The sequence below is a fragment of the Crocodylus siamensis genome, chromosome 4, assembly GCF_052110815.1.
Source record: "Crocodylus siamensis isolate JL-2025a chromosome 4, ASM5211081v1, whole genome shotgun sequence".
Taxonomy (NCBI): domain Eukaryota; kingdom Metazoa; phylum Chordata; order Crocodylia; family Crocodylidae; genus Crocodylus; species Crocodylus siamensis.
This window is the reverse complement of record NC_143398.1, coordinates 43,522,094-43,537,327: the sequence shown is the minus strand read 5'-3', so window position 1 is coordinate 43,537,327 and position 15,234 is coordinate 43,522,094. Positions and strand designations below refer to the sequence as shown.

The following is a 15,234-nucleotide window of genomic DNA, read 5'->3' as shown; positions in this document are numbered from 1 at the left end:
TGTCAGTTCTGCTCCTAACCTCCTGACAAGCAGCTTATAATGCAAGTGCAGGAATGTTCTGCTTTATTCTCTTATTTCTGACTAATCACAAGCACCCCAGCAGATGGCTAATTGTCTAGTCCTGAATACTTCAAATACAGAATAAACCAAGTTAAAATAAAATGAATTCTATTGTATGGACGTGTTGACCAGAATTATTGTTTCACCTACTCTGGTTCACTTTACTAGAGACATTCTGTCATTAAAGAAGTAAAAGTACAATGACAAGTCAGACCCCTTATAACATGAAAATACCATCTTAAAAAATAGTAGAAATAGTGAAATTGCACAAGATGCATTGATGTTTCACCTGGATAGATAAACCTACAATGTGGGACCCTGAAAGGAGTAAAAATAAAAATAAATCATGTCTTAATACCCTTTAAACTACCTAAGTTCTTTCTAATTATAGGTCTTCTCTTGGAGATATACCTTTCAATGACAGAATTACTAATTCTTCTACTTTAATTCTACAATATATAAAGAACTATTAATGATCATTAGGAGAGATCCCTAAGGAGAAATTAAATATTGAGACTGATGACAACAACTTTCAGGCAGACAATGCAATTAGTGCAAGAAGTGCACCTAATCGGTCTATGGAACTGGGAATGGTCAGCCAGAAACACCTAATGTGGTTATAGACTAATAAAAGGAGCCTGTACAACAAAAGGAAGGAGCCTGAACTACTGCTGGAGGAGATGATACTTCACATTATAACAATAAGGACCAATGATGAAATAGCAATCATATGTGCATCACCAGTATTAAAGTGTATGAATTCTTCAGAAAAAAATGACAATTAAGATAAATGTGGCACTACCTGGTAATGGATTCAGAAGGAGCAGCATGGATGAAACAGAATCTGTTTGGGTTAAAACCACTGGGAGGATGGATAGTAAAAGAGGTTCTCTAGGGTAAGAGTCTGAAGTCCGCTCTAGTTCCCTAGGGTCAAATATGGATTAGGAGAGATCTCCGAAATGTTACTAAATAGCTTCCTAGCAACAGTTATCATTATGGGAGACTAGCTTCCTGTTATAAATTGAACAGCAAACATTACTAATTATGGCAGTGCCCAGTTATTTCCAAATACAAGAGCCAAGAAACACTCACTAAATAGTCCCTGAACCAACAACAGGTAAGCCTATTTTAGACTTGATTTTGGTAAGTAAAATGACATCAAAGAAGAGCTGGTTGTAGAAAATAACACTGTACTGAGTGATCTCAAGTTGATCCAGTTTAAACTAAATGAAAGGATAAATAACAGCAAGGCTGGAACTAAGAGGCACTTTTACATGAGCTCCAGAGGTGGGGGGGGGCAGCGCTTTAATTAGAGTAGCTCTTAAAGCCACCCTAATTAAAGCACCACCGCGTATCCTGTATCAGTGTCTCTGCTCTTAAAAATGGCAGTGGGAGTACTTGAACTAAAGCTTATTCAATGAGCTTTAGCTCAAGTGCCCCCGCCCCCATTTTTAAATGTGGGGATGCTGATACACAAGATGCAGGAGGCTGCTGGGGCGCAGCAATTACCACACTCCAGCAGATTCAATTAATCGAGTCTCCACTTGTGGATAGGTGTCCAAAAATTTTGCTTTCAAAGGGCAACTTTATTTAACAGAAAAAGTACTAATCAATTAAATCAACCAAACTGAGAAGCTCAGGAACCTGAATATGGAGGTGACCTGGAATCTCTAAGTGAATGGTGCTAAGCTACAGACACAGGTGATAGTGGTCTCTAGAGCTTAGCACGGGCAAAATGAAAACAACGTCTCAAGGAATCCTCTGGACCAGAGTGAAGAGCGAGTAATATTTTGCACATGTGGAGTGACTTATGTAAAACAAGCTTAGTGCTTGAGTGGAGGCATGAATAGACAACTGCTCCTTGCTACCCCCTGATTTAACCTGAATTCTGCCTTAGTGAAGGTGAGATGTTAGTCTTTGGGAAAAGAGAACATGAACACTAGGCCTGTGCAAAGCGGCTAGTATTCACTTCGGCTTCAGCCAATTCAGGGGACAGTGATTTGAATCACTGTCCCGAATCGATTCAGCCAATCTGATTAGGAGATCTGTCTGCTGCCAAATCTCCAAATCAGCCAGGCCCATGCCCCCCCAGCCCAGCAATGGCTGCTCCGCCCACCCCAGCTCCTGGCACTCGTGGAAAAAAAAAGCCCCGACTCACCGGATGCTGCCAAGCAAGGGGCAATCCCTGCTGCCCACCACTGCCCCACGTTGCACAAGCCCCAACCCCCCCTGCTTCTCCAGTCCCCCCATAGCTGCCCCACCGACCGCGGCTCTGGCTCTTTAAGAAAAAAAATGAGAAAAACCCCAGCCTTACCATTCCTGCCTGGCGGGAGGCTATCCCCACTGCTCCCCACCATGTGGGGAGCTCTGCACGAGTCCCCTGAAGCCCCAAGGCCACTGCAGGAGCAGAGAGTCCCAGGGCTTTTCTCAATTTTTTTTTTCCTTAAAGGGCCAGAGCCACGCCAGGCGGGGCAGCCATGGGGGTGGGGGGGGCTGGGGCAGTGCAAGGGGGTGCCAGAGGACTCATGAAAGCCCCCCATGTGGCGTGGGACAGTGGGGGCAGCAGGGATCACCCCCTGCCCAGCAGCACCTGGTGAGCACCAGGGCTTTTCTTTAAAGGCTCGAGAGCTGGGGCAGGCAGGGCAGACATGGGGGGTGCTGAAGGAGCGGGCAGGGGCTGGGGGAAGCGGGCAGGGGATAGGAGCTGACAGGGGTCCCCCCATGGTCCCCTCCCCCCTCCTCCAGCCCCCGCTCACACACCCCCTACTTACCAACTCAGAGTCCGCTGCAGCCCCCTGCTGCAGCTACCGGGGACTGTCCAAATCATCAAAGCTCTCTGAATCTTTTCCGAAGATTCAGTGAGCTTTGAATTGATTAGGACCTTTTACTTGGTCCCGATTTGATTCTGATGTGGAGATTCGGCCACCGAATAGGGCCAAATCTCCTCCAAATCAAAGCACTACTCGAAGCTTCGCACAGCCCTAATGAACACTGAAGGATATAAAGTGTCTGGTAGATCTGTGAGGACAGTGTTAGCCTGCATGATGGAACACTGCTCCACGACAGCAGGGTTACGGCTGCATTGCAAGAGTGCCACATAAGCTAGTTCTGTTATTTCATTATTTACACTATTTAAGTGTACTCCACATCCAGAGAGGCACAAGACCCCACCGGATCGCTCTAACTCTGCATCAACAAAGTTTTGGGGCACCTAATTACCCGTCCAAAATTTTCCAAAATAACACAGTGCAGCATCTCCTCCTTCCTCTTCACATGAAATCCTTCAAAACCTGTATTTTCTTGTTGGGCTGCAGTAGGCTATGAAATATTTCTACAAATGCATCCGAAGAGAAATGGCCACACAACCATATACAGCCTGCAGGAAAACGTGTCCCAAACCCATCTGCCTAGTGACAGCTCCACAGTATATCTCTACAGTTGCCTGCAGTAACATTACATGATGATTTGGATTCCTCCTGAGGAGGGATGTGAACTCAGAGTAGTTGTCTGCTTAGGCAACATACAACCTGCAGGATGGATTCAGCCTGGAAGGCTTTGTTTCTGCTTCCTGGCCAGAAGCCCCTGCATCTGGAAGCTGCACCTGCATCACTGTCGCTTCTCTCTGCCCCTCCCTGCACTGAGCCAGGGCTGAGCAGCTTCCATCTGTACCCACACTGCAGCCAAGGGGTGCAGTGGCACTGTGGACCAATCTTCTCTCCATAACTTCCATGAATTTGGTGGCACCACACTTGAAAAAAAAATTACTGTTGTACTGCCTTAGCTTACCAGGGAACTTCTTATTCAGCTCCACATGCCTCTGTTCCCAGAAGACACAGGGGTGGGCAGTGTGGACCATCTTCCAGCTACCAGCTCAGTTCCCCACCAGCTGGAACCTGTGCTTATGCCTCAGCTGGGGAGCCGGTGGGATGGAGAGGGAGGACTGCTAGGAAAAAGCAGCAGCATCTGGCTCCAGTGTGGGTGCAGACAAACCCCCCACTGCTGACATGCCACCAAAGCCCCCTGGCCCACACAGGACTGGGGCTCGGTTGTTCAGGTCCATGACTTATCAGGGTTGCCAGCCCATGCTTTATGGCTTTAAGGTGTTTGCTTTACTTTTTCCTCTTCTCCTACCAGAAGAAGAAATAAAAGAAAAAGCAGAAAGATGCCATTCAAACCTGAAACAACACAGTATTTTTCACATACCAAAGGGCAACTTTCTCTCCATGTGCTTTGCAAGTGCCCCTACAATGGAGTCAGCTATAGGAACTGGCTCATCTCCAAGTAATCCTAACCTAGTGAGAGAGAGAAAAGAACGAAATGAGTACTGCTTTCCTTTGAAAATTGTATCTTCTATTGCCACAGCCTCAGAGATCAGGCCCTTTGTACACCTTTTTCAGAAAGAGCAATAGGGCATTAAGTGGAACGGTGATCATATGCTCAAAAGCTCAAAAGGAGGAATAAAAAAAGCAATTAAAAATTAGAATTTCATACATTATTTAAAAAACAATCTGCTTTAAATTACATCTGAATTTCTGACAATCTGGTTTAAAGCTTAAACTTCTTATAGCCTATTAAAAATAATATGCTGCATCAATGAAACCTTAAGTTTTAAAGAGATAGACTGCTGGGGTTTTTTAATTATATATAGAGTCAGGAGAATTTTTTTCATCCTTTGAGATCAACTCAAATGTATAGATGAAAATGTCATATGCTGTACTAAGCATCTATATTATTATAGTATTTACAATGGCAGAAATGGCTATTTACATTTTTCCAGACATCTGCAGACAACAGGGGACAAGAGATTGCTCCCTGCCCCCCAGGAGTTGCCTGCTGCTGGGGCACAGAAGCCTGGGCGGGAACAACATCCCTGTGCCCCAGCAGCAGGGCACTCACACTTTCCAACTCCTAATCACAATCACAGAGCAAAGGCTGGGGAGATTGTTCCCAGATGTAGCTCCCCAGTCGCAATCGTGGAGGAGGGGCTGGGAACAGGCTGGGAGCCTAAAGCTTCCCCTGTCTGCTGCAGAGGGCCGGTGCAGGGCCAGAAGCAGGCTGCTGCCACGAGCAGCAGGATCTGCTCCCGCATCCCTGAACGTATAGACACCTGCCCAGGGTGGGTTTAACCTAGAGTAATTGACTGTAGAGTCAGCCCACCCCAGGACAAAAGCACGTGTACATGTACCCACAAAATAGCTGACTGGTTATCATATTTTGAGGGTAAACGGTATATTTTCATATATAGCTCTGTGAAGGCTGTGCAGTACTTCCGCAAATGCTCCAAAAACAGAAAGTAAAGGATAAAGTTTTACTGTCTGAAAAAAATTTTTTTTCAAGGTTCTTTTTATTTTACTTTCTCAATGACTGAACAGCACATTTGAAAAACAGCATCTGGAACCTGAAATGTCTTCTCCATTGGATCATAACAAAGCTAACAGAACCCAAAATCACAACTTTGCCTCTGCTCTTTATGGCATGTTGTTCTGCTCTTACGGCAGACTGAGATGACCTCCAAAGAATCCATTGCTCCCCAATATTTTGGATACCTAAAGACTCAAACCTCTCAATAATTCTCCAGTATATTAACAGTGAAGGCTCAGGCTAGCTGAAGTCTCTTTTTATGCAACACTTCCACATGTGAAATATTTGGCAAAGCCTGCTGTTAATCTGAATAACTGAAACATATTTAAAGTAATAGAACCAGCAAGTAATTTTTAAAGCTTCAAATAGTTACTTTAACAAATATCCCCATTCTCATTCTGTGCCTTTTTTTTCTGGATGTTTTAAATGTTTTGTTTAAAGAACAAACATTGCTGGAATCTCCTACCATTCCACTGCCTCCAGCTGACTGTTGTCCTTTCCCAGCTTATTGTAGACAGCTTCTTTAAGACTGCTGGATTTGACAGATGGTTTAAGTCCAAGAAGCTGGCACATCAACCCTTTCTAGGTACAAAAGAAGTTCAAACAGCAAATTACTACCTTAAAGACCTGCCCTCATTCTCTGAAGATTAAATCCGGGGCAGCTAGTTATTCTACGGGTGCGGGTCACTGAGGACTGGCTAATGTGCAGGGTTTGAGAGAGAAGAGGATTGTCTGTGCTCAGAGGGAAGCAGGGCTAGACAAGAACTCTTAATTGCAAGTGCAAACTGGTCTCCTCTCTGATTAGCACACTTGCATAAATGCACACATGCACACACATGAGCACACGCTCGCACACACACTTGCATTTTTTCATCAGCACCCTCTTTCCTGGCCTTGTGACCTGCCCCCTGCTTCAGCAACAGAAAAAATCTACCCAAATGCCAGTAGGGTAGGACACATCAAATCCAAAAGTGCTTTATGGTGACTGGTGGCCAGCAGCAAACAGCAAGTGAATGAGAAGCCTAAGGCCCTCAAGGCAGGTGTGAAAGTTGGATTTAGAATGGTTAAGATCTCAGTCTGAACAAAGGAGGTATCCACTGGTGAGATTAATATGCCACAGGCTGAGAGAAGGTCATTTGAAGACAGGTGGAGCTACGTATCAGGTGCCTAAGGGCCAATTATACTAACAGTTCTAATTTTAGACTCACTGTCTCAGAAGAATATTTACCAAAAATGTCTCAGTAATTGTTATAGATAAGCTGATAGGCTTTTGTGCTGTTAAATGATAAAGACTGCTGGTTTCACCCTCTTCCAGAAGCGTAACAGTGGAAGTTATAAAGAAAAAGACATGAAGTGATGTCTGGCTGTTATAAAGTCAGTTCAAAAACCAATGCCTTAGGAAACTGTACAAGAGAAATGCCTCGCCTGCCTATCCCAGTTCCCTGCCTCCCTGTAGCCCCATCCCATGTGCCCAGCCAAGTGCACCCTGCCCACAGGAGTCCCAGCCAGTCTCCATGAAGACCCTGGCTGCTCCCCCACCCAGCAGTGAGTGCAGGGTAGACAGGCCAGGTTGTCCACGCAGTGGGACCATGTCCAGCAGTAGTAATGCAGGCAGCAGCAACTGCTGTGAGGGCTCCGAGGAAGCTGAGTCCTGCTGCCATACCACCCCTGCCCTGCACACCTGGGGACAGTGGGACCACCCTCACAAGCCATAGCCCAGGCTATCCTCTGCACCTGGACCAGGTGGGGCTGAGGGATCTGCTGTAGGCTGGACAGAATCCCATGGCAGGCCAGATCCAGCCCTGCAGGCTATATTTTGCCCCCCCCGAGCTACATCGTATGCCCTGAGAGCAGGAAATCTGGCTTTTAGGCCCATCTCAGTCAGAAGGGTTTAAACCTGAATCTCTTGCTTCTCAGCAAAGAGCTCTAGCTATTAGGTTACAGGTTAGGTATTAGCCTATGTCAGTCTCTTGAAGTTGACCCTCTGGCACCTTGCATTTAATGATCATTGGCCAAAATGGATATACGGCACTGGGGAAGTTTCAGCATCCCTGCAGACTGGGGCCAAGACTATAAGCCAGTTCTCCTCCTATCCAGGGCAGCATCCAACTAACTGAGCTACATGCATGCTTGCTTGTTCTTTTCCTCCTGGCTCCATGTATCCCCCTCTCAAATGCCCGATCTCCACCTGACCCTTTCCACATAGCATCATTTGCAGACATCCTTGAACAAACAAAATCAGGCATGCTGTGGACCAGTACTGTGGAGCAGGGTGGATAAAAATCAACTATTTTTTTATTTAACTGTATTTTTAAATTTTTTTTGTTAAGATGCTTTTAAAAAAAAAACCTATATAAAGATAGTTTTAATTTAAGATACATTATTGCTCGAAGATGGTATCACAGAATAGGAATAGGGACTATAATGTCTAATGATATACTATTTGAGACAATATATTCATGTAACCTTTTTGGAACAGTTTTATAAATAGGTCACAATAGGCTATGGGCTACATTAGGGGCCCAGTCTTATAGGGTTCCCAGACCCTCCTCCACAGATTAGTAAAGATTAATGAAAACCACTCTACCCAATGGGACTCAGTGCTTAGTCTAGATGATCTTATTAAGCACCTCTGTGATACTTAGTTTCAGTTCTCAAATTGTTGACTTGTCTCTCCAGTGATAACATCCTTATAAAAAGCAATATATGAAAATAAAAAGCAACAAACCTCACTACCTGCCCTCAACTCTATTATCTCTCTGCAAGTTTGCATATACAGATTCAAGCCCTTACCTCTCTCTAAAAGTGCAAAGTTTCCAGAAATTAATTGAACAGAGGATTGTTGGGGGGTGGAGTAGATCTGGGCAAGGGGGAGGAGTCTGGAGACGAATGTAAGGAGAGAGGAACAGTAGAAACAAAAGATAAACATTTTGAGCAGACTATTACAGAAGTCATGAGGGATAAGTTTCTGAGTATAGAAACTTATCTCCGTCGATTTGAGATCTAGTGAGGGAATGATATGGTAGAAGGGAAAACCAATCATGGCAGCAGGCTTGCAAGGCCATAAAAGAGACCCCATTTGGGAATATTTTAATGAAGGTTATATCAAACAACAGTAATGCACTTTTTGTAGAAAACAGTAATTAAATCGAGGCTTCCTGACCAGTGAATTAAATCATGACTTAAATTGATTTGATTTAAATCAAATCCACCCTGCTGTGGAGTCACCAGCAGTTACGTTAACAATGGAACTATGCTGATTTATACCACTGGAGTATCTGCCCCTGGATAGTGTTTGCCAAAGCAAATCAGCAGAAAATTTATGGGAGAAAAGATACCAGTCATTAAGATGAGCCTCCTTGCTAACAGAAAACATGGGAGAGTAAACTGCAACACAGGATTCCCAGTGTGGCTTAGACCCCACTCATGATAACAAAAAAACCGAAGGAAAACAGACAACTAGATAAAATCCTATACTCACCCAGGTTATAGATGGTGCAGTTGCACTCACCAAAGGATAAGGATCTGAGTTTACTAATCCCAATTTTACAAAGCCTCCCATTGCTTTAGAATATCCCTAAAATAAGCAAATGTGTGGTTATATATACTTGTCACTTGACATTAAGGGTGGACAGTTTTAGGCTTTCCAGTAGATAAATAAAATGAAAAACAGCCCTGGTTAATGTAGCTCACATGGGAAATCTGCCATAGTCACATATGCCACAGGGGCAAGAGCCTCACTAAATGCCACCTATAGAAACTTCAACTTTATAAAAACACTTTTTGCATTGAAAAAAAAAATGTTATTTGAAATTTTTTTATTTTTTAAATCAGATGTTTATATACGATTCTATTAACCTGGTACTTATTCTATTTTTAAAAAGCTATAAACCACCCTTGACAGTTTCTTAAAACATTTTCCTAGCCTTGCTGGTATCTGATTCACACAAATTCACTAGCTGACTGAAAATGGGAAATAGAGAAACTTCTCCTTGTTTCTTGGTTATAGGCAATTTTTGTCATAGCCACAAAAGTAAAGCAAACATGAAGGTAGAGATATTTTTACACTTTGAGCTGCAGTTTCAACAACCGTAGCTACCATTTGTAAAAACATCAGATATGGAAAAATGGCAAATTGACTTAAGTGTTTCTTTGATTTGCACTACTTAAAAACTATCCAAATTGTGTATGTTCTTAGTTTTTCTCCTCTTTTTTTTTTAAGCACATACTTCCAAAGATCTTACCTTGTATCTTAAGGTGCCTCTCAATAAAGTGTGAGCTGACTGAATACCATATGGTTCAGCATATTTTGTACTGTCTCTGTTGGGAAAACCTTCCAAATTTAATCCTGGGAAAAAGTCCATGGGAATAACAGAATCCAGCAAAGCTCCTCCAGCTGGAATATTAATCACCTAAGGGTTGTGAAAAAAACAATATCAGTCTAAGTGCACTATAATTTAGGTTGTTTATTCAAAGAACAAACAAGAAGAACGTTTTTCCTTGGAATGCCCACTGTACTTTAGCACTATAATTTATTTTATGCTTAGTAACAAGGAGCCAGCTTCTGATTTAATTTATATCACTGTAATTCTGGAGCCACTGCACTAATTTGTACCAGTACAAGTAAAACAAGAATCTGGCTACATGCAGGTTTGCATCTTGCGTTTTTTTTTTGGTTTCTGGATGTAAAGCCGGGATGGGAAACAGATTTTTTTTTGATGATAATAAGCAAGTGCCACTACATGAGTATAAAATTGCCTCCCACAAACAACTTCAATCACTACTAAAAAGCAAGCAAATATAAAGAATGTATTGCTGGGAAGGAATGAGAGAAAAAAGATGACTAGCTCTATTATCTCTGGTGTCTCAAACCTTGAACTTGGCTTTCTTCAAGCAGCTGATGCACAGATTTGCTAACCAGCATCAATAAAAATTCCTTTTGTGGCTTCTGAGCAAGAGAACAATATTTCCTTCTAAAAGGCAATGTGTAGCAGTGAAGTCTGTAGCAATGCCACAGGGTTTTATTGTGTGTTACCTGGGTGGAAGAAGCCCACACAAAACAGGCAAAGAGAACTATGGAACTAGGGGCAGGGAGTAGGAATTGCTGCATCTACTAAAAAGCCCACAAAGGACCTCATAACAAATCCTTGACATCCATGCTGTAATTTTTACTAGCTCTGGATGAACCAGCCCAAAATTAAACGAAAGATACTATATATCCACTAAGAGAAAATTTCATTTAAATTTGTACTGATTTATTTTTTCACAAAGAGATTCAATTCACAATCCCAAATCTCCCATGATTTTTCAGGGTCACTAGAACATGAAAGCTCCAACGTGTCACAAAACAGCCTATTTTAAAAGATTTCCAACACAAGTTTTCAGTTCCGAGGAAAATTATCCAAATTCTAATGTGGTTAGACAAAACTACACCACTAGACTTTGAAAGTCAAACTATGGAGCAGTTTATAAAGGCAAGCAGGGATGGTTTAATAGCTCAAGCACAGGACTGGACACCAAAAACTCAGTAATCTTGGCTCTGACACTGACTTGCTATGTGGCCTTCAGCAAGTTGCAATCTCTGTACCTTTGTTTCTTGGCACCTGTAAAATGGCCATAGCAATGCTCTATTTATATCTCTACTTGGGCTGCGTGAAATGGCTGTGTTTCGATTTGGTTTCAGATTCGGCTGTTTCGAAGGACAGTGATTTGTTTTGGTGTTTCAGATCACTGTCCTGTTTTGTTTCAGCCAAATCTGTTTCAGAGATACAGCTTCACTGAATTTGTTTCGAACGGGCTGCAAGCTTCACACAGCCCTATGGCCCAGCCAGGCGGGGCTGCAGGACACCCGCAGGTAGCAAGATGGGACCGTGGGTGGCTCTTCTAGGGGAAGGGGAGGGCTGCTGCCCTCCGTGCAGATCTCTGATCCCTGTCACGCTGGGTTGCAGGGCAGAGAAACAGCACAGAGCGGTGAGCAAGCCTGCTAGTCCCTGCCGCTCAACTGCTCCATGGGGAGCAGAGATCCACACCAGGCATCTCCCTCACCACCGTTGCCTGCCCCACACTGCCCCAGATCTCTGCTCCTTGCAGAGCAAGGTCATGCAGCAGGAACCACCACTGCCAGGCAATGTAAGCTGGCTCCACAGGGAGCAGAGATCCATGCCGGAAGTCTCCTCGCTGCCACTGTCCACCCCGCACTGCCCCAGATCTCTGCTCCCTGCAGAGCCAGGTCGTATGGCAGGGACGAGCACTGCCCTGCTGCGTGACCTGGCTCTGCAGGGAGCAGAGATCTGCACCGGGGGTCTCCTCGCCGCCACTACCCATCCCATGCAGCCCTGCATCACCAGGGTAGCACAGGGCATGCAGTGGCATCATGAAGGCGCCTGGCACAGATCTCAGATTCCTGCAGAGCCGAGTCGCCCAGCAGGGCAGAAGCGTACAGCTGTTTCCCTGCAAGCCTGGCTGCGAAATTTTCCAAAACATTTACAAAACATTTTGGATGCCTCGTTTCGTTTTAGAGATGTTCTGGAGCCTTCCGTTTTGATTTGGATTTAGCGTTTCAGATGCCAAAACGACCCAAAACGCCTCCAAAACGAAACAGCTGCCAAAATTTTGCACAGCCCTAACTTCTTCAGATGTTTATACAGAATTTTACCACTGACTACACCACTAGTAAAACAGGGTTCAGATAATATCCTATGAGGTGCTGACAGCTTTACGACAGCATCTAACAGGAACTGTTATTTACTTTTACTATTGGCACTACAGTAGCATCTACAGTGCACCCCCCCCCCACGCATGATCAGGCACGGGCAAGGCACAGCAACAAACACAGAGACCATTCTCAACCAAGGAGTTTGTATCTAAATAGACAAGAGAAATATTAGGAGCAAAGAGACATTGCCATCTCTGTTCTGCAGACAAGAACCAGGCACAAATAGATAAGTGACACAAAAAACATGTGGCAGGGATGGGAATGAACCAGTCTTCAAATCCCTCCAAATCCATGTTAGCAACCTGTGACCTGTAGGCCAGATCTGACCAACGGACATTGGGCTTTGGCTGCAGGTTCCCTCTTCATGCTGCCATGGGCAGAAGCAGCAGCTGCAAGCCAGTCCTAGTACCTACCCATCCCTCTCCGACCCGAGCTGAATCACTCTGGTTCAGCAACCTGAAAAAGTTCCTGACCACTGCTCTAAGTGACAAATATTAGCTTGTAGCCACAAGCTACAAAGCACACTAGCATGGCAAAAGGCATGGCAGTGCCTTATACTAGCCCCAAGGCATAGCAGTTCACAATCTGAAGTTCAAACACAAAGATAACAAGTGATACAGTGATAACAAGTGATACAGTGATAACTACTTAAAATCAGAGGAAAGACTTAAAAATAATGCAACATCTCACAGATTCCAATTCCCTCTTTAGTTCAAGACGTCTCTTCCCCCTCATATTTAAACTGAATTCCCAGAGTTACTTTACCTCTCCATTTTGTAAATATACAGCAGGTTGAACTGTATTCAACAAGACACCCTGTGGACTCCAGCTGAATTTGTATCGCAGAGGGTTGTCAGAATATTCAGGAGCTGGCAGGCCACCGCAAAAGGAAGTGTAGGAGACAACCTATAAATAAGCACAACTGATTAGTGGAGTTCCACTGGTTCCACTGGAGCAAAAAAAAAGACAACAACAAAAATAACCCACTTTAAGATGCACAACAACAAAAAGACAGCTACTGGAAAGAATCACCACTGAGCTGCTCCATGATGCTCAACACTGTCTGTATATTAAATCTCTTTTGCCAATATTTCCAGGAAGGTGTGAATGAGATAGAAAAGGTTTAAGATTATTTTATGCAAAACAGCATTCATGATTTTTACACGTTCAAAAAGCAACCTGGAGTTTATTCACTGGACTGTCACTTTGGGGACTTTGGAAAAGATCTTCAGCCAGTACACTGTAAGATGTGACAGCTCCCCACTGACTTCACTTGCTTGAAGTGTCAGTCTTTGGCAGTTAGGGATTCAATTCCTCAGCTCTCATCAGGGTGGAATCCCTAATTGCTTGTTTTCCACCAAGAGAATATCATCCATGTTGTAATGTTGCCAAATATTTCCCAGTGTTTTGGGACATCAGTCAGCTTTGCTGAGGAAACAGTTTTTCAGTTAAGCCTGAAGTCAGTACGGCCTTGTTTAAGCTTGCCTGGTCTGCCACTTTGTGGTGCCTGACACTAGCCTCCCATTTCCAGAAACCTACTTAAGGAAAAAGCAAACTCAAACACAGGAAAGACAATCCAATCAGCAACAAGGCAAATTCATTTCAGATGGAGCACAAATAGAACAGCAGCCACCAGCAGCTATTCAACACACCTAGTTACGTGACTTGTTGGCTTAGCAACAAAACTGTCTGGAGACCACTACTCTTGGCACTTCCACTGCAGTCTCAGCCAATAAACCAATAACTGAGCATGGCAATTATGCACCATCTATACTCTTTTACTTCCCACAGAAATGGTGAGGCAGAATGGCCAGGCTGTGTGGGAGAATATGGACTGTCCTTCCCTGGTGACAGTCTTGCACATTTCAAAAGTACATATGTAAGTACGTGTACACACACACACACACAGCGTCCAATGGAGTTTTGCTAATTTATCACAGCTAACCCACAAAAACAACAGTTTTATTATAAAAAGATATCTTCATGTGAGCTGAGTCTAATGTCTATTGCCTCAGAAGACAGGCAGACAAATAAGGATCCCCATTCTGTTGCAACCCTGGGCACGACACTGGAAACAACAAGGAGGATAGGCTCATGGCATTTAAAATGGATCAGCAGACTGCAAAAAGGATTTCTAGAAGTGACAACCATAAAGTTTTGGAGATTTTAAAGAGACCAAAGGTAAGGAATTTGTTGATGTGCCTATTGGGCCAGGAGCTAATGATGGATTATGAAGAATATTTACAGTTTATGTTTAGCAAATCTTAGGCTACTGCAACAAGACTTCTGCAGTAGCAACAAAATGTTTTCTAAGTCAATGATGGCTCTTTTGCTTTAGTCCCTGTGAGAGCGTTGAAGCATCTCAACCACTGAAAACAAAATTGACACTTTTGCCCCTTTGCTAACTGTTACCTAAGAAATGCTTCTTTCCAGCAGCAGGTGCTCCATACACTTCCATTCCCTACTTGCAGTGGGAAAGAGCATGTTGCTTTCCAAAAGATTAGCTGTTCCATTGTAACCGTATGCCATGTGGTTGTACACTATGCTACTACGAAGTGCAGTCACTTCCCAATTCTCCAGTTTATGCAGGCTAAATGCAACTGCTTTGCTAGCATTCTTACAACCAGGTCGTCCAAGTTTTAAAATACAACTATAAAGATTTTCTAAAAGACTAGGAAAGTAACTCCATTGCATAGGTATATCCCAAGGCGAGTATCACTCCATTTTGTACTGGCATTTAGCATCATCAGACAATTTAAGCTGTGGACATTAGCAGCTGACTCATCCAAAAAAGCCAGTCAGCAATGACAGCAGCAAGTACTAGTTCATACTGAAGGGACAACAGGTTTAAAAGAACAATTTTGGCAAAAGTGTGCCTATGTATCATGTCACCCTTACCGTAGCGCCTACTTCTTTTGCCTTATCAATACATTCCATTGCCAACATATGATCAAGGCCAGGATCCAAACCCATTTCACTGATAACCGTAATACCAGCAGCTTCTACACTGAAATAATAAAAGTACAGTATTGTCAGAACGTTCCATAATGCAGGACTTTTGTTCCTGAAGCTTGAGTTGTACCATGACAATCCAATGG

General features: G+C 43.6%; 1 protein-coding gene across 3 annotated transcripts in view; it reads right to left on the bottom strand.

Moving 5' to 3' along the window:
- Positions 1-15,234, bottom strand: part of AASS (aminoadipate-semialdehyde synthase) — a 45,023-nt gene that overhangs the window by 4,831 nt on the left and 24,958 nt on the right. For all 3 annotated transcript variants that reach the window (XM_090042196.1, XM_090042199.1, XM_090042198.1), the window contains 6 exons: positions 15,035-15,143; positions 12,902-13,042; positions 9,666-9,833; positions 8,903-8,998; positions 5,888-6,003; positions 4,264-4,352 (listed from right to left, as the gene is read on the bottom strand). In XM_090042196.1, coding sequence (XP_089898322.1) covers positions 4,264-4,352; positions 5,888-6,003; positions 8,903-8,998; positions 9,666-9,833; positions 12,902-13,042; positions 15,035-15,143 — 719 coding nt within the window. The remainder of the gene's footprint in view (positions 1-4,263; positions 4,353-5,887; positions 6,004-8,902; positions 8,999-9,665; positions 9,834-12,901; positions 13,043-15,034; positions 15,144-15,234) is intronic.